Genomic DNA, 27,750 nt, shown 5'->3' on the forward strand with positions numbered 1-27,750 from the left:
TAATGATGCACTCTTTCCCACTAAAATTGGCACCTTCCAATCATTTAAAGCTACACATTTTTTTAATCTACCCTTGCAACTCGAAGTATATTTTGTTTTGGAATGAGGAACTGCGATGGGAATACAAATTCTATAGCATATGGAATCCGTAGTCTGCATTCATTATCTTTGTTCATTTCTGATTTATAAGAATTCATCTGAACATACATGGCATAAGTCCTTTGCACACAAGTACCTTGTTCGTTTTCCAAGGCCAGCCCATCAGCCACATACCTAAACTAGTATTTTCATCTGCATGAATTTTCATGAAGATGCATTAACCACAAATTGTACTATTTTTATGATGCTGTTTAGGAATTCTATTTTTTTAGGATATTTTATTCAGACTGGAAGTGTGTTTATGTGTTGCTGAAATGTGGACTGAAGTATATATACCACCTCAGCACATGTTGCAGATAGTAACCAGACAGCATCACCTATTCTTAAACCTTGTACTGACTTCCCACAAATTGTTTTTGTGCGTTTTTATGTATTCAATGAGGTGCCTTGTATAGTATTTTAGCCTTAAGAAGCATTACTACTACTATTACTACTACGATTTTCATTTCTATACTGCCACATAGCCAAAGCTCTCTAGGCGGTTTGCAACAACTCATAAAAATACAAAATAGCAACTCAGGAAGTGTAACTGTTTTCAGTAGCTTATTCTTTCAGATTAACATCTGTGCTGCTAAATCTCAAATCGGATTCTTAATCACAAAATTATCTTAGAAATCTAGCTTCTGGGCATTATGGAGACATAGGTATCACTGCGTCCCTCTTTCCAACCCCACACCCACCATAACTCCAAGGTAGTTCCTTCCTGCTACACTCCACAGAGCTGTAAGCAGAATGCCATTAGGACAAAGGGACTTTCCTGCCTCCTCAAAGCTGCTTCTGAGGACTGCCCTCTCTCCTCCCAACTCCTGCCCTCAAGAATGGCGTGGGATGTGGCACAGGGACTGCAGTGAAAATCAAGGTGAAGCCATCTTGTCCAAGCAAAAATGACTTTCCAGTCACACAAAAGACACTTTTAGGTCCAAGCCACAGTTTGTTTTACCCAAGTTTGATGATTATTAGACATATTCTTTCAGTGTGCATTGATATTTATGCAATTATACTTGGTTCCCTTACTGCTCCACCTTAACAGGCAAGCTAAACATTCCAAGCACTACAAAAATTTAAACCACAACACCATTAATGCATCTTAATCTACCATCTTTATTTCAGCGAAGTGCCCCCAAATCTAAGCACAGCTTTTTAAAATCTACAACACAAAAATAGAAAATATTCAAAATGCACAGAAAACCACAGAGTCATCTTGAAAGTGATTAAGGTGTCACATGAAAGTTTGAAGTGAAGCAGTAATCGTGGATGTATTTCACAACACAGCGTACAGAAATCTGCACGTTTCCTGTAGAGACTCCTCAAGCTTGGGCAAGCCGTTCTAGGACCCTTCGATAGTCTGAAACAAGTTGCTGGAAGGTATCTTCTAATTGTTTGTGTTGCAAATTTAGATCTATTTGGTTCAACTGATTGGTCAACTCTTCTGGTCTCAAACATCTTCTCATCTTAGCAATTTCTCTTTGCTTTTTCTAAAAAATTCAAAAGAACACATGAATAGCATTACCATCACACTACTACTAAAGATATGGCAATTTAACCTTTAAAAATCTCAAGAATGGATCCTTCGGAAAGCCCTATTGTTTTCCCCTACTCACTGGTACTCATAAATTGATTAGTTACCTGTACCAATTACAAGAGATTTTGGGGAACAGTAAGGCTGGAACTGATTTCTACCTAGACAGAAGGTTTATTTCCAACTTCAATAGCGCCTAAGACATACTGCAAAGCATTCAATACAATTAATCCTCTAACTGAGCCTTTCCCAATGTGATGTCCTACTGATGTTTTGGACTACAACTCTCATCGTTCCTTACCATTTGACATGCCAGCTAGGGATGTTGGGAGTTGTCATCCAAAACATCTGGAAGGCACCGTATTGGGGAAGGCTGCTCTAATTCCAGACCAACTCCATGTAAGTTATTTAAAGAATGTATACCTTGCTTTTACCCTCAATAAGAGGAGTCACTCAAAGCAACTCACAAAATATAATAGCACAAATTATAGTAATTAATACAATTATCAAACTAAAAGCCCCAAGGACATTAGAAAGGGCCAAAAAAATAGCAATTAAATTAAGCAATAATAGCAATTAAGCAACAATTACTGAGGGATTCTATCCTATATCTCCTATGCCAAATATTGCCTCTTGTTTTTAGTTAAATAACTTGCTTGGGGGACTGAAGGGTATATTGTGCTGCTATTATTATTATCATCATCATCATCATCATCATCATCATCATCATCATCATCATCATCTGTATATCGCCCCATAGCCAAAGCGCTCACATAGATAAAAACACTTAAAAACAATATACAAAAATTAAAAACCACAAAAACGTACAATATACACATACATTTAAAACCACTATAATAACACAAAAAACTTTGTACTTTCTCTGTCATTTACATGCAACATTCTAGTATCTTTTTCTGGGATAAATCTACTCTTGCCCTCTTATTGGCCAAGAGCACTGCAGCTTTCCCCACTTTCCTTTCTAGTCACAACTTTCCACCCCTTGAACTCTCCTAAAGGCTGCCCACCAGAGCAGCAGCACCCCATGAGCCATGCAAGGGACTACTGGCAGGAAGAAAAAGCCATCACATATATCCTATGCGCCACAGCTCAAGCGCTTTGCATATGCAACTGGACCTCTAAATACTGACCACTGATTATTCTCCTGAAGTACAACATGCAAGGAATATCCTTCTCTCTTCCCTTTTTTCTAGCTAATCTATTTCCATAATTGAATCTGTTTATTCAAGCTACTCTGAACAATGGAAGCAAATTTAATAAATATGAACAATTAAGTTATAAGCTTTGAACACTCAAAAGAGCTTTAAAATATACATGAAAATAAAACGCCACCTTATAAGGGCCCATCAGTCTTCTTTTTACATCCAATCTGTAATTTCTGGATTGTTCTGCATTACCCATGTCTGTGGCACGCAATCGGAGAATTTCATAAACCCGTCTTGTATGTTGCTAATAAACAAGAGGAGAAGCATATGAATCAAAGGCCTAGAACTACTACTTGCCTTCAATGCATAAGGTTAAAAATATCTTTCAAGGCTAGGCAGCCCATCTTCTGTCCTTTGTCCCGATATACCTAACTACCAATTACTTTTGGGTAATGTGTTTTACAATTGTGCTGGTCGATGCCTTCTGCACATGTTATGGGGCTTCCTTCTCCTTCTCTGCCCCTGTGGCCTGAAAATCTGCTCTAGAGGTCTCTCAACCCTCCGAAGCAGATTTCAAGTGCAGGTAGAGGGCTGCAGGGAGAGAGGGAATCACTCCCCACCACACACACACAACTTGCTGGTTCTACTGATGGAAGTAGTTCTGTCAGCAGAACACCCTAACTGGATTTCATCCATAGCTTCCTAAATATTTATCAAAAGGCAACCCATGAATATAACAGCACTAAATGAAGCAATTGTGCATTTCCCCTCCCATCTCTCCTTGCTTCAGGTGTTTTGCAAACTATACACTCCTCAAATAGTTGTCTCTTCAGAAACTATTTTTCCCTAGAAAATTGGCCTCCTAAATTCCCGAAAGGCATTACCATTACTACCAGTGGTGCCTTATTGCTATGGATCGAATACCAAACTTCATCTAATCAACTGAAGCCAAAGCTCAAATACAACCTGAAGCTGTCTCTTCATAACTAAAATACAACAATGTAATTTATGCAATCTAAGTGGTGTCTTGATCTAGAACCACTGACTGGGATTCAAAAGACTACCTTAAAGCTAGTAGTTCTTTGGGGATCCAGCCAGTAAAGGGAGATTTGTTGTCCTTAATAACTTTGAACACTAAAGTACTGGAAGAACGTTTGATCTACGGGAGGCTTCCACTAAAAAATGGGGTGGGGATGGAGGGGAGAGTGACTTTCACCAATTTCCCCTCTCCAATGTTCTGGGAGATTTTCTGGGGGATGGTGTGTGTGTGTATGTGTGTATGTATGTATGTGTGTGTATATATGTATGTATGTATATGTGTGTGTGTGTGTGTGTGTGTGTGTGTATATATATATATATATATATATATATATATATATATTGCAAAAACACTCTTCACCTCCAATTTCATAAGCAAATTCCTTAGTTAGAACCTTCTGTGAGCAGAAGGACTCCTCCTGTTTGCAGAAGGGCAATGTTGGATGCAACTCATAATATGCTCACATCAATACAAGATTTTAATATTATATACCTTATTTACTTTCAGCTTTTGTTGAGCTTCTGTTACCATATCTTGACTGAAACCTTGCTTGAGCTTCTCTGGTGAAAAGCAAGGTAAATCTTGACATAATTTGACTAATACAAAATCTCGTAGTTTCACATAGTTCTCAGATGGATCTTCAGCTAAAAGTAAAGTACAAACATTTTGGAACATGTTTTTCCTTTCTAAGCAACCAAAAAAATATCAGATTATTTTTTTAAGAAACCCAGTATTTCATTGTAGATAATATATTAAATATTTTAAGCGTTTGGACAAGAGAAAAGTGCACATATTTTTTAACACTGAGTATTGTAAAAATTAGTTTATATCTTGCTCGAAGTATTCACATAATCACTGTTGAAGTATTTTTTTTATTTTCTAGATACAACACTTACATGTACACCATCTCTACTTTCCAAAGTTTTGCTAATTATACCAAACACACACATATTTGAATTTCCACTCTGTGGATTTAACTGTCCTCTCTAGCCCTTTAAATGTACAACAAAGCCTACTAAAGTCAAAATAATGAGCCGTTTGCTATGGCGAAATAGGCAACTGGGGATTCAATGAGCTTTGAGCTTTGTAGCCTAACAGCTACACTTCAGTTTTGAAAATGAAGCGTTCTGCAAGTTGCATGCTAATGAACAGCCCTTGACTTGTGTTTATAGTCTGCAGGATTCTTAGAGTTCATTACTCTTACACATTTGGACAAACATTTCTGAGACACTTTCAGAAATGTCCTTTAATACTTAACATACATTTCAGAAACCCAAGGAATAAGTATTCAATCACTGGTTATAATGCAAACTTTAGATTGGCTTTGAAAATATACTCCACCTACCTCCAAATGCTTATCAATGAGTCAAATGAAGTGACAACAGTTATAGGAGGAAAACAAAACATTCAGATATTGTAGTCCTACTTGCTTATGAATAAGGAGTAAACACTTTCATAACTATATCTGTATGGAAGTTTACAGAATCTGAATCTAATTTACAGAAAATTAGATGTCCAGACAGTGATATTCAATTTAAATACTTTCATTGCTAATAAATGGATTAACACCCCCAAATGGATTTAGCTTGTCCAATATAACAAAACAGAAGGAGACTCTCCATCATATAAAGAAGCCGTTCCAAACCTAGTGTCCTCCAGAGGTTTTGGACTTTAACTCCCATCAACCCCAGCCAGCATGGCCAATGGATAGGAATGCTGAGAGGTGTAGACCAGAACCCAGAGGATAGCAGTTTGTGGAAGGCTGATGTAGAGCTTGTGGATTATAACCAACATTATACTGGTAGGAAAATTAAAGGAATGGGCATTGTTCTGTTAGCATTTACACAACCCCTAGCACTATTAATGCAAACAACACCAGCTAATGAAGTCATAATGAGTTATGCAACAGCTCATGCAAGCCAATCCATGCTTTGGATTTGACACTTGCGCAAGGATAAAAATGGGGTTTCTGCAAGCGGTGGAGGCCTTCTGCTAGCACAAGGGTGGACAACTTCAGGGAGCTAGAGACCACTTTCCATGCCCACCCCCAGACCTTCATGTAGGTCCACACACTTCAGATGTTGCTGCTGCACCCCCAGTGGCAAACTGCTACAGAGGAATCAGAAAGAGAAATTTAAGCTGAAAACAAGCTAAAAATATTCTTCTGAAGTTTCCATAGGGGGCCGTTGTTGAACAGCCCATGGTCCACGCATTTCCCAAGCTTGAAGTAGCAGAATGACAACACTGATACAAGCCTATATTATCTATACACTATGACCCTGTTCACTATTTGCTGCAAAAGGGTTAGTGGCCTAACTATGGTTTAGTGTGTTGTCTGAACAGGCACAAAATACTAATAGGTCAAAACCCTAACATATTGGTAATATTCAGTTGTCTATGCTTGACCCTTGGTAGCATTTTCTTCACTGGCAGATTAAGTGATCACTGGCATTGGGTCTTGCCAAATTACAAGACCTCTCTTAAGCTTGCAACTATGGGTGGGTGATTTGTAACCCACATGTATTATTCTTGATGTAGACTTTTCACTTGTGAAGCTGGCTATGAATTTATTCAACTCTGACTTCTGTAGGGCTGACTGAGGGAACGTAGCAGTAGGTTGAGTGATAATCTCCTTCTAGGAGCATGCCATATACAAAGAATCAGGGGAAGAGCACAGTGTAGGGAATCTACTCAAGTAAAATTTCTCTATCGCACACTCTGAATATACATTTATTTTCTTCACCACAGAAACAACCAGAGCAACTGCAGCTCAAGCAAAGGGATCTGGAAGTGAACCTGAACCTTTCCCTTTTCCAGAAAAAGATTGGAAGCTTTTCTCAGTGTCACTTTTTTGAGTAGATCAGGTGCAAAAATTGTCTGCTAAATGTACTTGTTAGTAAGTCCTGCTGAAATTAACAGGAATTACTTCTAAATAATAGAAAGTAAAGGTGGCTAACTGGTGGCTAAATTATGTACTAGATTTCATATGCACAGTGCTCATTCTGAATGTAAGCAGTTCTCAATCTGAATTAACATATCCAAAGAGAAAGTTAACAGTTGATGCTATACCCTTAAAAAGGGAGTCATTACTAGTCAAACTCAGAGCCTCTGCCTATCAATCAAGAGAGTCTGGGGTGCACCTTGGTAGTTTTCATCCTAACAGAAATGTAGTTCGCTCAGGCTGTCCTTTTGATATAAGAAAACCATACCTTTCCATGTTTTGGGTTATTAAGAACTGCCAACAATTAGCAGCTCAGTAACTTGAAAGTGTGGTCTTCTATAACATGTGTAATGATTTTATATCTAACTCAAGGCAACTGCAGGAACAATACAAACTCCATATTAAAAAAAATCAGAGACCGTTTGGCTGGGATAGGGAAATTAAAGCGTTAGAAAAGGGGACAGCAAGTGCCCCTTTTTAGAGGTCCCAGTTTAAGATCCATTAATCGAATTTATATGAACTAGGATTGCAAATTGGCAAGTTTTTGATATATGAAATGATACAAGGGTCTAATTCACAAAGTAGTAAATGCAAGAAAAACTCATGAGTAGGTTAACCACTTCAAACTCACTCTAACCCAACAACTATTTTATAAATCTGATTACCTTGTACATCTCCCTCAGTTTGATGCACCCTGGCTATAGCTACCATATAACTTTCAATGCCATCTCACTTTCATAATTTCCTGTCCCCTCCTGTCTGTCCAACCCAATTTTCCCTTAACAGCAGCAATGAGAAATGGATGAAAAAGGAAAATTCATCTCTCCATACCTTTCAAGCTCCCAGTCAAAAACAGCATGCTCCCTAGCATATTATTCTACAGGGCAATTTAAAATCTGTTTTTGAGCGGTTTTACTGAAAAAACACACACTATGTTCCATGCATTGATGCAGAGGCCTGTTGTCTCCCACCATATGGCCTAGCTCCATTTCTATATACTGTCAAGGATGAGACACTGTAAAATATATCTTACTAGAAGATTCAGATGGTATATTCTATTTATGGAAATGCACATTTAAGTACAATTTTGTCCTTCGTCACCAATCGGCATTTGATGTTTTTAATAGATGAAAAGTACGTGAAAATTTCATGAAGGTTTAAAAAATAGGATTGAAATTCAATTAACAGATACAGAGATGTGACAAACATTCAATTATATATCTACACAGACCATACAAAATGGGGGCTTACTCCTTTCCAACATCAAACTGCAAGCAATTTTTGAAATTCAGATGATTCTCAGTTTGTGATCCAATATACGAATATTGGTGTTAAAAGAAAATAGGTTTAGTTCTACTGGGCACAAGAAAATATTTTGTTGCATAAAAGATTCTCTTACACTGTGGCCAAAGATTTAATTTGAATAATAATTTGATAGTGATTTCCCCCCCCCCCCCCCAGATACACACATGATGGAAGCATAATATTGGAGTCTAACTTTCCTCAGTATTTCAGACTGCCTTTCCCTCAAATGTAGTGTCATTCCCTAAGTTTTATAAGGAAATACAGATAGGTCTATTAACATAATTAAATGTGGCTGAATAGAACTACAGTTAATACAATTATGACTCACAGAACTGCTTAACTTGTTCCATAAGCCCTAGCACAGGAGTGGACAACCCTCCAGATATTTTAGCCTACAAGTCCCATGATCCCTCACCATTGGCTATGCTGGCTAAGGCTGTTGGGAGTTGCAGGCCAAAACATCTGGAGGGACACAAGTTGTCCACCCCTGCCCTAGAAGCTTTCGAATGTTAGAGACTTTCAAAAGCAGTTTGTGATAGGGCACGTGGGTTTATTTCTAAAAAGGCAAAACTCCTACTAAGTGTGCCTGAGACAGCTCTCTGGATGCTATCTCATGTTTTCAATTTATTTAAATCTCAGCAAGTAAGGACTGATACATTGAATTCCTAAAAAGTTCAATGAAGTGTTAAGGCCCTGGATCATTTCAAAATAGTGCTTGGATCCTAACTATTGCAAGGAGAAGAAGGCTTTCCTGTCCTCCCTCTTCCTACTACAAACACCTGAGAGTCAGGGGACCCTCCAGAAAAGTATGGAGGGTACTGCTCACGACTGCAGCAGGAAAGGGAAATCAGCAAAATATCAGGTGAGAAGCACCTTTGAATCCAAGTCAATTAATTTTATTTGCATGTCTTAACTGTTCATGGTATCCTGTTCTAGGACAGCAATTTCCAGAGTTGCAGCCCTAATAGTCTGCTGCATCAGGAAACAATAGTTTGGATCTTAACTAATGCTCCATTGGTGGAGGCATCCCCACAGCATAGTTCTGCTCACAGGATGCTGCTCCTGCTGGGAGAAGAGGGGATTTTTGTCAATTCCCCATCCCCTGCAATCTCTTGCACCTGCAGAGAAGGGGGAAATAAGTAGAGATCACCTTCCCTCTTCCTCCACTAGAAGCCTCCATTGAACTGAAAGCTCTTCCATTCACAGACTGACGAAGTTCTTCCATTTACAAAAAGGAACTCAGTAACCAACCCATAGCCTTTAAGGTACCAAAAAGCTGTCAGATGTATTGTGGCATCCATTGAAGTGAAAAGCTTATGCTGCAACATATCCATTAAGGCTCTGTTTTTGTTCTACAGTAATCTTGCATCATCTCAAAAGTTCACTCCAATATACTTTTTAAAAACTTTCTGACTTTCTAAATTCATGTTCTTCAGGCATCCATATATTTAATCTTTGGGCCCAAAAGAATGGGAGCACACAGTTCTGGTTTCCAGAAAGGCAGTGCCTCACACACTGTTTTTCTGATTTAGGGTTTTGCCTAAACTGGAAGCAAGCTCTTCAAGGAGTTTCAAAAACCCAAATCTCTTGTCAAGTCAGCTGTGTAGTTCGCAATAAAAATGGCTAATTAGCTGGTAATCCCTTCATGCTAGGGATTGGATTTCCATGGTGCACTGTTCTCAGTAAGGAAAGGATTTGAAGAATTACATTATACACAGTTCTTATGTAAGGGAAGATAGTATTAACCTTGACCTCTGCTTAAGTTAATCTTTGAAAGATCATTTAATTTTGACAGATGAATTCACTGACTGTTAGGAAAGAAATGCTAGCAGTTTTACAAATTAATTCCCATCTCCAATGAAAGACTCATTTCACATACCTGTTATATCAAGTACTGTAGGGGATGACATGTAGTATCTGTGAACTGTTTCTAAAAGCTGAGCCCCATGACCTTCTCCTTGGAATGGAGGCAATATCAGCATTTGGCTACGGAAAGAAGAAAATGCTTACAGAAAATAAAAACTATACCCACCACAAGATAGCAGTATGTTTTCCCTTTGAAGTTTATTTACAGTGACTTACAAGTTCACTATACAGAAAGCTTGATATACAAAAAATCTAAAGAGTGCACTAAGAGATTGCACTATGGGTTTAAAATTCCATCCCATTTCAGATGCAAACAATGAAATAAATAAATGCAAAGCCAGCCAAGAGGTTTTTAAAAAAAACACAAAAAAAAACACCAACAAAACAAAATTAACACCATTATAAACAAGTACTAGGAACTTCAACAGTATTCTCTTTTGAAATAAAAGGCAAGGCACGTGTTATGCTGCCAATTACCTTACACGTGGCCGGGTTTTGTCTGGATACACGTAGTAATTATAGACTGTCATATAGCCTACGGTCGCAAAGAGCGTAGCTCCATCCTTATTATACTTCTCAAATCTGCAGATAAAACAGAAAGCCAAGCAGGTCAATTACAGTCGCGCTCCCATGCAGTGTCCATTTTCTTTTCCATTCTCTGACTGAATTTTCAGTGTCAGCAAGCTACTCTGTGAGGACCCAATGGGTACACCTGCTATGTTCTGAATGTACAATTCACTTAATTGGTGTGCAGCAACTTGGATAAATCAGACCTCTTTACAGCACTTCAGCGCACTTGCCTATTATAAAGATGAATAGGTGGCAAGTAAAAGAAAACACAGGCAAAGCTCATTTTACTGTTTAAGCCCTACATTCAGGGCTCCAACGGACAACAGTATTTAATTTGGCTCTATTCTCAAGGTCTCGCAAAGCATAATGGATGCAAACTCCAGCCTGATAAACAATAGTTTTTCCTTTCCTGGGAAAAATATCATTATACTGTCCCAATAATTGGCTAGCCACAATTAAAATACAGCCTTTGTGGAGGTAATAAGGTCCACTGTTGCTTTAGAACTGTACTTACACTAGAAAGTAGTTCCATCTTTCATCATCCACGTCAATAAAGCTCGCCGTTTCAATAAACCACATCAAGAAGGTCTGAAGCCTTTCATGATACTCTCGAAAGCCTGGGCATGTCATGTCAGCCTAGGGAAAAAGCCAGAAGAAGTCAGGTGAAACTCTTCACAGAAGGGAAGGGAGCACGTTGCAGGGCATAATAAAATGCTCCAGTGGAAACTGTTTGTAACCCCATTGAAGAGTGATCTGGTAAAGATATAGTGACATTTTATATACACCACAAGCAGCAACTTAAAAGTTTTCATGAAAGCTGTATCACTTTCGGTCTAGGCAAGGCTTTGAATTTCTCTCTTTACCTTGTATATCTGATATGTTATGTCTTCACCAGCTTCTTCATTATGCACCGAATATGTATGTAATAATATCCCAAATGGCTTGAAGTTAACCTCTTTTTCCAGTAGAGATCCAAAGTCATCTGTACTTCTGCTAAAGCCTGGTGGAATGATTTCTCTAATTTTACTTTCCACATCATCTGCCTGAAAACCAAGAGAGGTAGAGAAAGGGAGATGCAGTGTTTACAGAAGATTCAGAAGGAAAAAGAAATGTGTGTTTCTAGAATTCATATACAGTGAAATGTTTATGGCCTGCACTCACTAGTAGCCATGGCGGCTTCCTATAGCTTGGCTGATATCTTTGACCTACCCACAACAAAGTTCTGTATGGGATGTTGGCACTCACTAGATGCCCCCTTGTGGCCCTTAATATACAAACTTCAAAGTAGACACTCTCCTCCTGATGATGATGATGAACTTCAAAGGTAGACAGTAACTCACATTGTTCAAATCAACTCTTCTGATAGATCGACCAGAAACTTGTTATAAAGCTACTGTAGTCTTCCCAACTTAGGTTTTGCTGAGGTAAACTGTTCCCTCATCCCACCCGTAATCACAGACGGGAGACAAATGGTCTGTCTATTTATATTATTGATGCTCACAAGGTGATTACACATACATAAAAGCTAATTCTGTGGCCTACTCTTCAATTGCCTTTCTTTTGGCTAAGACAGGAGAGGGGCTAACACAAGTCAAGGTCAAGCAGGCTCTTGGAGGTATCATCAACGTAAGAAAAATTGTTAAGAGCAACAAGTATGTTAAAAATAAATAAATTCTGAGGCTTGAAGACAACATTCCTGATAAGTCAGAGTCACTGAAATTAGTGTGCATCTTACAATCGATGGTGTCTTACAATCGAAGAAATACGGTAATTATCTATAGGCCATCCTAGACAATGATCCTTCCCTCTCACAGTGTGAGCAGTAGGTCTGTAAATCACCCCACAACCTAAAACAGCTACTCACTAGCAACAGACCACATAACAAGGATACAAACACAGGGACCAGACCCTAGAAGAAACACAGATGCCAGCTCTGTTCTCATATCTACTCTGGAAACAGTTACAGGATCTAATAATGTCACCCACAATTAGAGATTCATTCACTTGCTCATCTTCCATTGTGTTATATGCCATCTTCTGTCAGCAATGTTCTCCTGCATTCTACATAGGGCAAATAGGCTAAACCGTACAGAAAAGAATAAGTGGACACAAATCAGATGTCAGAAATGGCAGTATTCAAAAACCAGTGGGAGAACACTTCAGCCTCCCTGGATATTCTGTCACTGACTTTAAAGTGGCGATTGCAGAGCAAAGAAAGTTCAAAAGATTAGAATGAGAGATTGAGTTAGAATTGAACCTGTTGATGAATTACACCATCAGAGTCTTGTATCAGAATAAAGGATTTTTATCACTCTAGATGGGTTGACTTACCAAGCGCCAAGTGGTTTGTGTTATCAACAACTGTACTGTAAATGACCAGTGTTCATAATGTCATTGTCAGTACTTTCTGCATTTTATTTCCTTCTGACCCCATTGCTTACAATTCTCCCCACCGCTAACATCACATGGACTGCATATATAGCTGGAACTCTCAGTAACACTCCATGCATCTGATGAAATTGGCTACAGACCACAAATAAATTTGTTTGGCTTTTAGGTGCCACAAGATCCTTAGTTGTTTTAAATAAATGCAACTTTTGAGCCAATGAAAAGATCCTACAGGATAGGTGTGTTGCAACTACATCTCATAAAAACCTACCATTCAGCATAGAATTCAATCTTTCATCACTAATTTTGATCAGCATGTGTTCAATACAATCTCACATCCCCAAAGGCAGCCCAAACAAATGGGTAACATTTAGGTAACTAATTGGAAGCCCTAGAATAAATATCTACTTTTTCTGTATCTGTATGTTTAAACAAGAATACAAGAAAAACCCAAACACACAAGTTACAAAATATATAGACTTCAGAACATTGTTTCAAGTCAAAATACATTAGACATTAAATTAAACACACAAGAAAAGTGACCATAACTAATTTTGCCCATAGAACTAATTTTTAAATCTAATTTACCCAAAGGAGGAGAACATGGTATAAATGCTATAAGCAAAACTGAATGAAGATTAGCCTCGTTAAATAGCCAAAGTGATTATTACAGACTATCAGCTGAGCAGACATCATAATCCTTTTCAGTCCCCCAAAAGACCACTTGATTGAATACATTTACTACTTCTCTTTAACCATGAATATTTGATGAAGTTTCACAATAACGTATTGCTGCTTCTCACCAGGCAATAAAACTTAATGAATTGGTCTCAACTTAACAAAACCCTACCCCCTCAATACAACCCCCTAAAAGCCTGACATTACATTCAACAAAATGAGCCTACATTCTATTCAAACCCTGCTTTGAACAATGAGCCCAGGTTTTTACTTAATGGAGTTTGCCGTGAGTTCAGCTGTAATGTTTGTATTGTATCTATTTCCATAAGGACTGACACAAGAACACTTTGTGTTAACTTACTAAGCAGCTCTTTCACACCGTTTACATGCATGATGAGTATTAATTCTAAACCAAGACCCTTGCTACTTAGCATTCAAAACAGGGAAATTAAGACGCTTAGGACAAAATACACTACAAAAGGCTAATACAACATACTACTAATTCCTGTCCTTTCAACTATCGTCCTGTTAAGTAGAAGCAATGCACCTGCAAATGAATAATACTTTACTATCAGCTATATTTGGGGGGAGTAGAATATGGATGGAGTTTAGCCCAAGCACACTTCATTCTTAATGCTTTGGTGCCACCAACATTCATATTAATCATCTTTATATTCCTAAAGAGCCATTATGTAGATAATGTATATAGCTGTACAACACTTGCTTTTGTCTTATACTGAGTAGTCTGAACAAAAACGAAGGACATTTTTCTTAATTAAACTTATTTAGTATAAATGTAGTAACAATGTGCCTGCGGCTATATTAGAACTGCCAAATTAGTTCTTTAAAGAGTCACAAATTAAAAAAAATCAGTATTCTAACTGAGAAGAGAAGCAAAGAAAGCCATGGCTAATCTTTTGCAGTTTGTTACTGTTTCCAAATATATTAAGCTCCCACGTTACATATCCTACTATGGAACAGGCTCAACAAAATCAGGGCTGAGCTGTTATAAGATACACACAGTGTGTAGCACCTTTTTGGTGGGCTGGACTTTGCCTATTCCAATTTCATGCTAAGGACTCTATTAGCTTCTACCCTCTACATGCAAGGTTGCAAATATTTTGCAAAGGTTAGGCCTTGCTTCTAGGGAAATCTATTGGAGAAAAAGAAAGGGAGGGTATCAAATAAGGATAAAAGGGCATGGCGAAGGTCAAAATGGAGGGAAGACAATATTGAGTAGGTAAGTGGAGAAACAGAGAAGGAAAAAGAAAGCTGCGTGCCTAAAAGCAATGCATAGAAAGAACAAACTTTGGAAGAGAAAATTAAAAATGTTGAAGAAGAGGAGTGAAGGATGGCAACCTTCAGCGCATTTCTTTTCATTTGCTTTGTCTCTCAAATATGCTCATGTCTCTGAATTCTAGGATTGTGGACTGGTGTTCAGGTTGGATTAATTTAAAAACAAACTAACACAGGACTGAAGACCCACACATGTTGATAAATGAAAAGGAGGGGAAATGGCCAAGATGAGGGTTAAGTAATGCTTGCCTAAACTACATGAAGAAGATTCTGAAGTGTAATACATTTAGGCTGCAATCCTAGGCACACTGATCTGGTAAGAAGTTTTACTGAACTCAACTTTTAAGTAGTCATACATAGATTCTACTGTCAGGCGCATAACATAAGAAAAAACAGCTGGTGGGCCACAAGTTGTCCTAAAACAGGACAACTTGTGGCCATCTAGATGTTTTGTCCTAGAGCTCCCATCATCCCTCACCACTGGCTAGGGCTGATGGGGAGTTATAGGCCAAAACATCAGGAGGGCCACAAACTAACCACCCCTGTCCTAGTAAGGCAAATATAAGCCCCAGAAATACCTGCAATTGACTTTCTACACAAGAATTACTACATAGCTCTCACTGAACTGTTCTACGGTTGTAAACATGACAGTAGTAGGCTGGCTAAATCTGATGGTCCAAGAGTGCTATTGGTACAGAATGACAACCCACCGGTTAAATAACTGATGAGTTGTCATGCGCAAATGGGAGACAAAGCATACACTGTCATCTGCTTTTACCCCACAACCTATGATTAATTCCTTTGTAGGTCCTTTGAAAGTGATGTGCAAACACAGAATGATGGATTGTTTAGCCCCTAAACAACCCAGTGGTCCAGGTTCGGATGTCACACTGCACAACCTACAAAGAAGCCATCAAAGGATGTGCACTAAAAGTAAATCCCAACTTTTTCAAATTGCAGCACCGCGGGGTTTGCATCATCGCTGCACTTGCATCATTTAACTGATCCAAAGCCACCGAGTGGTTTTCCCCGTGTGTAAACAGCTCCCAAGTCAGCATACCTTTGTAAACCACCCAGAGAGCTTCAGCTATGGGGTGGTATCTAAATGTAATAAATAAATAAAAGTGCTCCATGCATGATCACTCTCTGTGTGTTTATTAATGTAATGTGCGAAACAGCTAACCCAAAACTTCTGTCCCATCAGCTAATCCAGAACATCTGTCTCCCCACCAATATGTTTCTTCAATCCTTGCGCCCTGCTATCTCACAATTGTGCCTGATTCAATGAGGCCTAAGGCAGAAGATGGGGAGGAACAATCTGTGTCAGATGCACATGACAGAATGTAAGAATACCTATTTCCACAGGACATTCCATTTGAAAAGTACAAGCATTCATTATGCTAAACAAGAAGCCTCACATTCAGGCAGACACTTAAGATGTTTTAAGGATCCAAAACTTAATTTGTAATGGGATATTCAACGTAATTAGAATAGTCAATGCAGCACCTTGCTGTAGTGAAGGAATTTTGCCAAAGAATTTAAACAAATAAGAATATTAAGTTATGCAAATGCACTCCTACAATCTTTGGGAATATACTCCATGAGTATATACTCCATGTATATACAGCCACCTTCTTGATGTTTGCTCCCTTTATACTGTTTTGCAAAAACAACAACACCCTAATATATACCCTGCTTTAAAGCAGATTCAAATGTAAATATCAAAATGTTTTTCCAAAGCAATGCCACAAAAATATACATTAAGGATTGACTAATCTCTGGACTATGTCAATTCCACTTTTTAAAATCCATAATTCTGTTCTGTTTCTGCGTAATCTACCATCGTTAAAACTAAAACGTTGTCTCAAAATGCAAAGTAAAGTATGTTTAAACTGCTGAGAACTGTACCACAACGTTAATGGAATTGTGGAATCTGGTGGACAGCCAAATTCCGATCTGGACATTGGTCAGAGAGATGTGGATCAGGTCATTTCATGTAGGAATTCACAACGAATTCCTAAAGCATTGCTACTATATACCGACTCATAACTAAGAATAACTTTGAGTAAACACTTACAGAAATGCTGGCTTATCTTAGCCTTTGGGGACAGGAAAGAGAAATATAGCTAAACCCCAAAATCTGATCTCTAAAATTGCACTCAGCAGCAATGCAGCCTTATAATGGAAGTGCCAACTGAAAAAACAAAGCTAAAAGCTGGTTGAGGTTTCATAATGACTAAGCTGTGAATGAGGAAGTCCGCCTTAGGAAATCTGCTCTCTCTCTCTCTCTGTTTCAGTCCCCTCTCCACTACCTGAAATATGAAGGATTAATACTGATTTAAGGATTGTTGTAAGGAGTACAACTAAATAACAACTTGAACAATTGTACAGTGTTTATAATAAGGTTATTATTTCAGCCATCCTTCTTCAGTTATGGAGGATGGGATTCCACTTAGCAATATAATGATACTAGTGTTACAGATAATCAGTCACACTACTTTTTTGATCTCCAAGATATAGTTCAGAACTGCAGCAAACAGTTATAGCTGTAGTCAAAATCTATGAATGCCACAAGTGAGGTGGTCCATGATAATCTATGAACAACCAACTCAGATAAAAAGACGGTTCACCTTAAAAGCTCCACAACATCATATACAAATTAACAGCGCAATCCTACACATGTCTACTCAGAGGTAAGTCCCACTGAGTTCAATGGGACTTACTGCTACATAATTGTGTATATAATTGCAGACTAAGGCCCCTACACAGTTTTAAATGAGTAGACAAATGCTTCTCTACTACATGTTTATTTAAAAAAAGGATTGTTGCTCCCAATCAATGCGCCACTTCTACTGAAAAGGTGAGTGAAACTAACATGTTTTTATGAAGTGTTATTGGTTTCTCTCATTATGTATCCAAATGGGTTTTACTTTCAGCTTTTTATAAGGGGTGAAAAGTTCATAGACATAGTTATATGCAGCACAATTGAACTTTTGTTTAGATAATTTTTAATGTCATTAATACCAATTAAAGTATGACGAGTAGCTTAAACATTTCTACTAACATGATTATGTTATGGCCACACAATCTCCCTGAAATATATTTATATGCTGCACAGAACAGAGAAGAAACATAGCCCCCTCCCTGAAGTGCTTGTGCAGACAAGGAGATAATTAATTTGAGTGGAGGTTGGTATGGTGAGGTTTAACTAATTCACAAGACACTTTGCCAAAGAAAACTTTGAAGCAGCAAGGAAGGCAGCTTGCTTGCCTGGGAGCTGAACAGCAGAAGCAAAAAGACTGGGAGAAAGTGAGTTAGCAAAACATCTTACTTTCTAAACCTGTCAAGTACATTCAAGTTTTATTTCTGAACTCTAAAATATGGTTTGTAAGTTGGCAGCATGCCATGGGCTTGCACATTCCCCTTCCTTCCTTCTTCTCTTTTCTGGCGTTGGACATCATGACAAACTGTGCTTAGCACAAAGTATGAAAGGAAGAAAACTCGCACACAGGTGAAGAGAACCCAGAAGCCTGTGGCAAGTTTCCATGGTCTTATCCATGAAGATCTGAATTGGGCCTCTTTAACCAGGAATGTCATTGTTAAATGCTGACACCTAAAATTGCCAGTCCTTCTAACCTTGTAAAGAGATTGTCTGTGGCATCTTGCCTTGTAGTAAGCCTAGTATTATCACATTCTAACAGCTCAGAAATCCAAGGTCATATGTGTAACAGCACTTGTCTTACCTTATAACCAAGTGATATAGACTACTTCCCTACAAGGTTAGAGCTACCATGTAGTAATCTTAAAGTGCCCCCTGTGATGTTAGATAAACTATGTTTCTACATTTGTTCTATACTGTGTGGCCAGGTATAGATACAACTAAAATTGTATTTGTGAGTATCTCTTCAGAGGTATGCTTTTGATATAAGGCATTTGTGTACAAATGTTAAACACTGGTACACACACGAGTTCCACTGCATGTGCAGTTTTATTTGTACAAAAACAAGATGAAACTTCCAGCAGGGGTTGATAAATCTATAAGTCACTATTTTGGAACATAGATCAGTACAATTGTTTCCAATCTTCAAAAAATGCTGGAAATATTTATGTAGTTATACTGTGTATTACACATGTTAAAAGTGCCAAAGTGGTGTGCTGGATCATATTGATCTAATCTAGGAAGATCTGAGCATAACAAAGTGGAAGGAACAGCACTTTTCCTTTTGGATAATGAAACAAACATTGATTCAGGAAGAAAGACTTGTTATTTAGCAATCCATCGTCAGGTTATTGTGCTGAGAGTTATGGAAATGGAAAGATACTGTGGAAATAATAAAATTCAAAGATAGGCCTGAATGACCAAAATCACGGTCAGTATAAGATTTCATTTAAGCAGAATGTGCAATGGTACAGGAATTAAAGAAAATGCACATGGTCATAAAAAGCTTGGGAGAAGTAAAACGAGAGAGTCAGGAGAATGGCAAACTTAAATAGCTAAAATAACATCTGAACATTTGACCTTACCTCCACACAGTCAAAGTTCTCATTAACTTTGGATGTATAATCAACGCGAAACAGTGTTGACAAGTTACCAGCAATGTAGTACAAAAGAATCTTCAGCCCCTTGTAACCAAAGGCAACTTCACTGTAAGAGAAAGAAAGATTAGGTGAAAGAGTTGCCTTTTTAATAGTTGAATGCTTAATCAACACTACCAAGACAATTATCTACTCCTACACAGAAAGATCTCACTCCTCTTCGAAGTTACAAAGCATTTTACTACAGATGACTACAGAGATATTCTTTAATATTGTTTAATACATTCCTTTGGTTCAGCCAAACGTAACATTAGTGTCTTGACATTTCACTAACACCGTCTCATGAAACAAAATGGGTTAATCTATAAGTTTATCAGTGCTATACTTTAAAGTATATGCTGTTGAACCTTTAGCATTTCACCTTAGTTTTGTGTGGCTACATGTATAGAGTTTCTTTCACAGGGCAGAGTTAAGTGTTATGGTGACACAGCAGATACTCAACATGCCACAGGTCATGCTACTTTTAAACTTCAGGAGAATTCCAAAAGCAGACTATGGTATGCACACAAGTATGCTGTTCAAAAATAAATAGTAAAAACACAGGGCATGCCCTAGACTTAATGATTCTGCACCGATTTACATTTACGAACAAGAATACAATAATTATACATTAATTAAGTGTTGTCATTGTTTACCACTGCCAATTTTTGCCTACCCATCAACGTGAAGACAAGCAACCAAGAAACAATCTCTAGAAAAATTGCTCCGTCCATCTATAGCAGCAAAGTAACAAGTTTGGTGTTATCCTAGATCTGGTTTACAGTAATTTTATTATTATTAATTATTTATTACATTTATATCCCACCTTTTTTCCTCCAAGGAACCCAAGGGGGCATACATAATCCTTGTCTTCCTCTCCATTTTATCCTCACAACAACCCTGTGAGGTGGGTTGGGCTGAGAGTTTGTGACTGGCCCAAAGTCACCCAATGGGTTTCCATGGACGAGTGGGGACTAGAACCCGGATCTCCTGACTCCCAGTCCAACACCTTGGCCACTACACACACTGGCTCTAATTTTACACTTTTATTCCCTATTACAACTATCCCAACGTACACAACCACATAGAGAAACAAGTCACATGAACCAGCAATACTGTTGGAATTGTTACAATTATGGAAATTGCTGAAAATTTTACCTATGTTTCACTTATCTAGATTATATCGTCTTCATTCATGTAACCAAGGATGGTCACATTTTTTTAAAAAAAATCATCAGCAAGAACAATCATATGACTTGGCCTTTAGAAAGTAATTTATCATGGTGCAAATTATATTCAGCTAACAATGGTATGTATACGGATGAGCTAACGGACACTGGATAAAGCCATGTTAACAAAGAGAAAACCAAAAAGTGCCAACATAGAACATTCACAGATTAATGGAGATCAACCTATTATGAATAAATAACACTTTAAAGAAAATTTAAACATTGCTTAAAGTCTACAAAATGTAATCAGATTTGTTGATAATTTGTATTCTCCAACAGGTTTCTGTTTAAGCATAGCAACTCTAAAATCAGTGTGTCCAGGAAATTTCATGAGCTCTCTTCTTTTAACACCCCATGTGCATATTCTCTCCCTTAACTAGGGGCTTCAGTGGCTGCAATATCAAACACTGAAAAGCACTGGTAGCAGGTTATGCATATAAGGTATTACTTGATGTACAAATAAATTAGCTCTTAATTGCATGGTTATTGTTATTAAGTCCAGCAACAATGCTGTCAAAGGAGGTAAACAGCTGGAATGGTGTGGATTTTTGGGTACAGCTTAGTTCTGGGATCCTGATCAAAATAGTTGCTGGACAAATTGCCATGCTGGAGAAGGCATCAATATGCTAACATTGAAGTCAAAGCCAAACATGACTGCAATCGTAACTGAATATGTTTATTCTAACATTGAAATGTTCTATTAAAAGCAGTTACAGTTTTAGCGAATAACTTTAAACTCACAGCTAGGAAGCACCACCCCAATTGTACAGACCATGACCACAGACAATTATACAGTCAAACAAATATGTTTACTAGACCAGTTGCATGCAGTTTAATAAACATTTAATATCAGTATTTAAGGTACCAGTACAAAAACCAACTTCTCAACCAATTTTAATATTTTCCTGTATTACTTACTCATCTCCAAAAACTTGATGGCTGAACTCTGGATGAAATGTTGTGCTGTCATCTTCCAAATCCTCTGGGAAACGAACTGATGAGAAAAAGAGGTGATTGTAAGTCAACAGCTATCACTGGTTTATCAACATATTTAACTTCATTCACAGGAAATCAATCCTATGGAGATATGTTTGGGCATGTGTGTCTGTGGAGAGAATCCATGGTGGCTGTTCTACCACATCTGAACTCCTGCCTGATCACTGTGGCCAGGACAGTAGGGGGGTGTGTGTTTTTTCTCTCTTAACCTCCACCCTCTCACTGCAGTGGGAGGGATTTGCTATACCAGCTCCAGGACTGGCATAGCTCTGGGGCCATTTGGGGGAAAAGCGGTGGCTCAAGACCCTGTGGATTCATGGCCTCCCCTCAACACATTGGCCTCATTACTGATGGAGCACCAACACAGAGAAGGAAGAGCTTTCTGCTGCTGTACCAGGGAGGCTTCACGTGGTGGAGCTCCCACTCCAAAGGCAGAGGGGGTAAGATGCCAGCATCCTATGGCCTTTCAGCCACCCTCCCTTGGAGCATAGGATCGTTTCCCAATACTTTCTTCTATTTGTAATATTTACCACAATAAGGTTTTCTTTAGGTAAAATAAATCACTGTCTTAGCTTTTAAAGTTAGCCATAGACATTATACCATTTAGAAAATTGACCACAGTTCACAGAATTTTCAGGTTCTCTGGTTCAGAATTGGGGATGGGGGGGGACTTTGTTTTCTGTAATTCTTTAGAAAATATTTTCATTTGTTGTTTTATTTACACTTATTTCCTGATTCCCCCTGAAATCTTAAGGCTGCTTCACACACCACCATTTCCTACACTTCCATGTGAAGCGTAAGCCATCAGTGAGAGATGAAATAGTTGAAGCCAAAGATGCAGAAAAAATCAATTGGATGTATAGTTAAAAGAACATGCTTAAAATGTGGAGCTGTGCAAGCAATTCCAAGGTGAGGAAGACTGGTGCTAGCAAATTGCTGCACAATAGGTGTTGTTCTTCCAATATAAACAATTTGACTGTAACCTGCAGGTAACAATTACTTTGTGTCATTTATCCTGGCCTCCACTCCACAAGTAGCACACACTTGCTAACATTTTAAAGAAGAGGAATGGAAGAATAACTTCCCCAGACCATCAAATTCAAAGTTAAACAGGTAATTGAAAGCAGGTTTCACACTCTACTCAGTGGACCACACCCACTTGTCTGTTTTATTAGTCCAGTGCTGACAAAAACTACAAGAAGGCCCATGAATATCATTTTGCGATATATTCAGCACACAGCTAGTTGGGAGCAAATTGCTGTCAATGCTGTTTCTGTTCTCGCTCATTTCTATTCCACTGCAATAGTAATTATATAGCGATGAACACGGGCAGAAGAAAGTGAACAAACTAAGGTTACTGGTTCTTTAGTGGCTCTAACATTCTAAAATGAAGACTCAAAACAATAGCTAAAATATTATTTATATATTTTAAAATATTTTAAAAACATACCTAATTTTAGGTGAATTGCTTCATTTGTACTACATTTGTACTCAGCCAATTTCTTCTCCATAGCAGAGAGCCCTAGGGAAAAGATTTTACAATCAGTTCTCACAAGTCAAAAAGCATTTTTTAAAAGACCCTTCAGCTTATGCAGCACATTCCAATTTGTTTCTCTACAGATCAACAAATGCTTTTAAATAAGTATTTTAATATGAATACAAAACAAGGAAACACTGATCCTAGGAAGTGCTATAAAAACACTTATTCACAAGTGGCCCACAAATTATGGCAAGCCTTGGTAGCCAAAGCAAATTTTTGGGGTCGCCAGGACCCTTCTGCTCTGCTTCAGTGCAACCCTATGCATGTCTACTTTGAATTAAGGCCATCTGTGTTTGATGAGGCTTATTCCCAGATAAGTGAACACAGGATACAATTTGTTCCATTCTTATCAGGAATGAACTCCCATCAAACCGAGTGGGATTTACTTCTCAGTTGACACACATAGGGTTGAGCTGTTGCCTGTTGTTCCCTCACATAATACTGCATCTCTACGCAAGATCAGAGATAAGCCTCTGCTCCCCTTCCCCAGCTCCACGTTTCAAGCAGGCAAGCACTTCAGAGGGTCTCAGAGGCCCAGTACAACTGCAGGGATGATCCTCTATACCACCATCCCCTGCTCCAAACTTACCAGAGAGAATGCCTGGAGCTTATTTTGGCAGTGGTCAACAGACATACTCTGAGGGCTGCTTCACACAACACAACAGCTTATGGTTAAACATCCCATGAGCTGTTGGGGATGAACGGGAGAGAGCTGACGCATTGCCTCCTGCACATCTGCCACTTCCACTTATAATCAACAACCCACAAGTAGGTCCTTTGTAGGTTGTTTATCGTGCCATTCAAACCCTGAACACCGCATTGTTTAGGGGCTAAGCAACCCAGCAGTTCACCATAGTTTGTAATCCTGTCAACTAAATCCAAAAGTTATGTTTCTGAACTCTAAACTGTGGCCTGGAGGTTGGGAATATGCCATGAGCTTGCTTGTTTCCCCTCCTTCCCTCCTCTTTCCTGGCTTTGGTTATGATTAGGGAAACTGTGCCTCCATGCTGCTTTCTATCCAGATGGCAGAAATCCACTACTGCATCTTACAGAAAAACTGCAGTCAACTTGGACCATCGGACTCCCATCTTTACACTGTCACAGCCATGACATTCCTATTCTTTCCTGCCATGCCAGGAATATAGCAGAACCAGGCAACTAAGTTACTACTTTCATGCCCCATACACCAAAGTAAAGCCATGTAGCAAACAATGGGGGGGGGGGGGAAACAGTATATGAGATGTAAGAGGGACCACACGAGCACTTTATACTACTTCACATCATCTACACACAACATCTAACTAACTAATTTTAATTGGTCCTATGACAGGGCTGGAAGACCATCAAATTCATTTCCATCAAAAATTCAATTTGCAGGAATTTTGTACTCTAGTTTTATTTTCTAGGATTCTTGCAACTCGGCTATTTTATTAATATAATGTTAGATGCAAAGCATGTTATACAACTGAGAATGTGATGTGCTTTCAAGGACAGAAGAAAGGCTCTAGCATCTACTAACAGCTCCTAAAAGAACTAACACTGATGAACAAAACTCTACGAGCTTTCAGCTACTAAAGCTGCGAACATTAATTCTTGTCTAAAGACCCCTAAATACGCACATGTCTTCCCATTCTCCACCACTGTATGCCTTGGTGTGGTTTTGACTCTGACCTAATCCAACACACCAGGTTGAGGAAGGCACTTTATAGGGTATAGACAGAGTACAGGAGTGTAGCTTCACTATGCCATAGCTAAGCCTGTGGGCCCTTCCAAATCCGGTGGCATTCTGTCTTTTAGAGCAGCATTTATTTATTTATTACATTTATATTATGCCTCCTTTTTCCCTCCAACTTAAGGCATTGTACATAATCCTCCTCCTCTCCATTTTATCCTCACAACAATCTTGCAAGGTAGGCTGGGCTGAGAGTCTGTGACTAGCCCAAAGACACCCAGTGAGCTTTCATGGCTGAGTGGGGCCTAGAACCTAGTTCTCTCAACTCTCAGTTCGACACTCTACCCACTATACCACATAGCCTTCCCCAACCTAAGCCCATTTATAATGTATGTTTTGTTTTATATATATTGGCCTATCACTTCCTGGATGGGGCAGAGGGGAATTGTTGGGGAAAGCTGATTTAGAGCCTTTCATTGCAAAATACATCATTAACTTCTAACACCCTAATCCTGTGCATGCTTATTCAAAAGCAAGTTCTAGCTTCATGTGGGTAGGCTGCAGACAAATCCTATGCATGTTCACTCACAAGTAAATCCCACTGTGATAACTTGGGCTTATTACTAAGCATGTAGAGGATTTCAGCCTAAGTCACTTCAGTTCATCATGGCTAGTCATCCCAGAAATGTTATATCCCATCCTCCCCCAACCTGGTAACCTCCAGATGTGCTGGAGTACGACTCCCATCAGTCCCAGGTAGCATGGCCAATGGCATATTTGGAGGGCACCAGGTTAAAGTAGGTTGGGATACGCTATATACTTACCACACATTGTTGAATTAACCACAAAAAGTCAAGAGGAGAAGCACATGCATGTTCTACTCCAGAATCTCAATTATCAGGCACTATGCAAAAACATAAATCTTCAAATCAGCCCAGATACTATGAGCTTTCCCATGCAAAAACGAGACGGAGGGAACTATGTCCAATACTAGAATAGAACTGCTAATGTAATGGCTGACCAGCAGCACTGTGCATGGGAATTGCAGCAATTCTGGAAAGGAGCAGGAGGACTTTGCAAGTTGCACTGCTCCCTGGCTCATTAGCATAGAAGCAAAGCCAAAGCAAGGCATGGAGATGGAGTTGTACAGCAGCCTTCCCCAACTTGGTACCCTACAGATGTGTTGGCCTACAACTCACAATATCCCCCTTCCAGCCAACCTGAACAAGAGAATGGAGCAACAGTCAGCAATCTTTTTGGATCCGGAACTCAGCTTTAATTGAAACAAGCAGCTGGGGACTCCCTTTTTTTCTTTTTTTTTAGCCATCTATTTGCATGGTGCTAACGCTGCTGTTGCAGTATCTTAGGCCCAGTTCCAACTCTGTATTATGTCTCAACTCACCGGTTGAAAACTAACAGATTACAGCAGTCTTGCCAAACCTGTCACACTCCAAAGGCTTTCGACTACTGGCTGGAGCGGATAGGAGTTGTAGTCTGAAACATCTGGGGGGCAACCTCCGGTATTCACTACTTTACCCTTGGCTTGCGACATAGCTGCCCGGTGGGCTAGCATCACTGACCTGTCCCATCCTGCCAAACATACGCATTCACACGCTCCATGAGAAACAAGCCTGAGCGACCAGCTCACCTTCACCCTTACCCCAGTGAACAACTTTTGTAACTTGTCCACCGACCAACCTGGTGAATTAAGAGGTAGCCATGAATGTAAAGGCAGCTGAAGCAGTTAAGCGTTTCCCCAGACTGCGCCGAGCCTCCCTCCGCTCTAATCCGGAGTAATGGCAGCTCCCTCAGGAAAGACCCAAACAAGACTTTTTCCCGCGCAGTAGACATTATTACAGCTTCCCGGGGCGGCGGGAAAAGAGAGAAAGAGACTCGGTTTCTAGCTCATGACCTGGCTGCCAGTAGCCGGGCAACCTCTCCAGGGCACGAAGAGAAACAGACGCAGGCCTCCCCCTCTGTCACCCACCCCAGCCAGCCTCACTTCCCTTCCCGCGGCGGCCCACTTACCCGCCATTTCCCTGGCGGCGGCGGCGGCGGCAGCAGCAGCGGCGGCCTCGGCGCCAGCAAAGCCAACCGAGTCAGCCAAACTGAGCGAATCAAGCCCCGCGCCCACACGCCGGAAATGACATCGAGCTAGAGTTAGGGGACACACTTCCGCTCGCTCTAGGCTCAGAGGGGAAAAGAGAGGCGCTTGCCGTGTCACCGCGCGCCTGCGCAATGGCGTCGAAAGCTTCCTTCTTCCACAGACGACGCTGACCTTCGTTTAGGAACGTCGGTTCCCAAGGGTTGATTTGCATAGCCCCGCCCAGCTCCTTCCTTATCCACCCCCTTTTCTCAGTCCATGCAAGGGCCAAACTAAACGTTCTGGTAATCGTAGCAGATTTACGCCGCGAGCTGTACGAACGCGCGGGGCCGATTCGAATCGGGATTATAGCGATTCGGGAGGGGGTTATTTGAACCCCAACCCCGCTTTCTCACTGAAATTCCACACATCCTCCAGCGGGGAGGGGAGGGAATCTCTTTTGGAGTGCAATGGAGCTTAGTTTGATACTAAAGCAACAGTTCTATGCGAAGTAGGAACTGCCCTATTAATTTTAGTGGATTTGTCCTAGAATTCAAAGGAAGCCTACTGGGAAATAACACCCATTGATATCCATGGGATTTATTTCCAAGAAAACCTGTTTTGGATTAGATTGGATGTAGGTTCATATCCGTAAAAGTTCACGCCACTGAAACAGTTCAAGTGCTTCTTTATTTCATTATTTGTATGTCTTTGTGCTTTTAAATTTT

At 39.5% G+C, this 27,750-nt stretch overlaps 1 protein-coding gene across 1 annotated transcript; it reads right to left on the bottom strand.

The window, feature by feature from the left end:
* Window positions 1–1,240: 1,240 nt before the first annotated feature.
* Window positions 1,241–27,132, bottom strand: HAT1 (histone acetyltransferase 1). Its single transcript, XM_063116382.1, has 11 exons — window positions 26,968–27,132; window positions 23,178–23,249; window positions 21,650–21,725; window positions 19,452–19,572; window positions 11,429–11,608; window positions 11,080–11,201; window positions 10,473–10,577; window positions 10,009–10,115; window positions 4,376–4,527; window positions 3,032–3,148; window positions 1,241–1,634 (listed from the first exon to the last, which is right to left on the bottom strand). Exons 1-11 carry the CDS (start codon window positions 26,972–26,974, stop codon window positions 1,467–1,469), a joined length of 1,227 nt encoding a protein of 408 aa, XP_062972452.1. The 5' UTR covers window positions 26,975–27,132; the 3' UTR covers window positions 1,241–1,466.
* Between the last annotated feature and the right edge of the window lie 618 nt (window positions 27,133–27,750).

The sequence above is a fragment of the Elgaria multicarinata genome, chromosome 2, assembly GCF_023053635.1.
Source record: "Elgaria multicarinata webbii isolate HBS135686 ecotype San Diego chromosome 2, rElgMul1.1.pri, whole genome shotgun sequence".
Classification (NCBI taxonomy): Eukaryota; Metazoa; Chordata; class Lepidosauria; order Squamata; family Anguidae; genus Elgaria; species Elgaria multicarinata.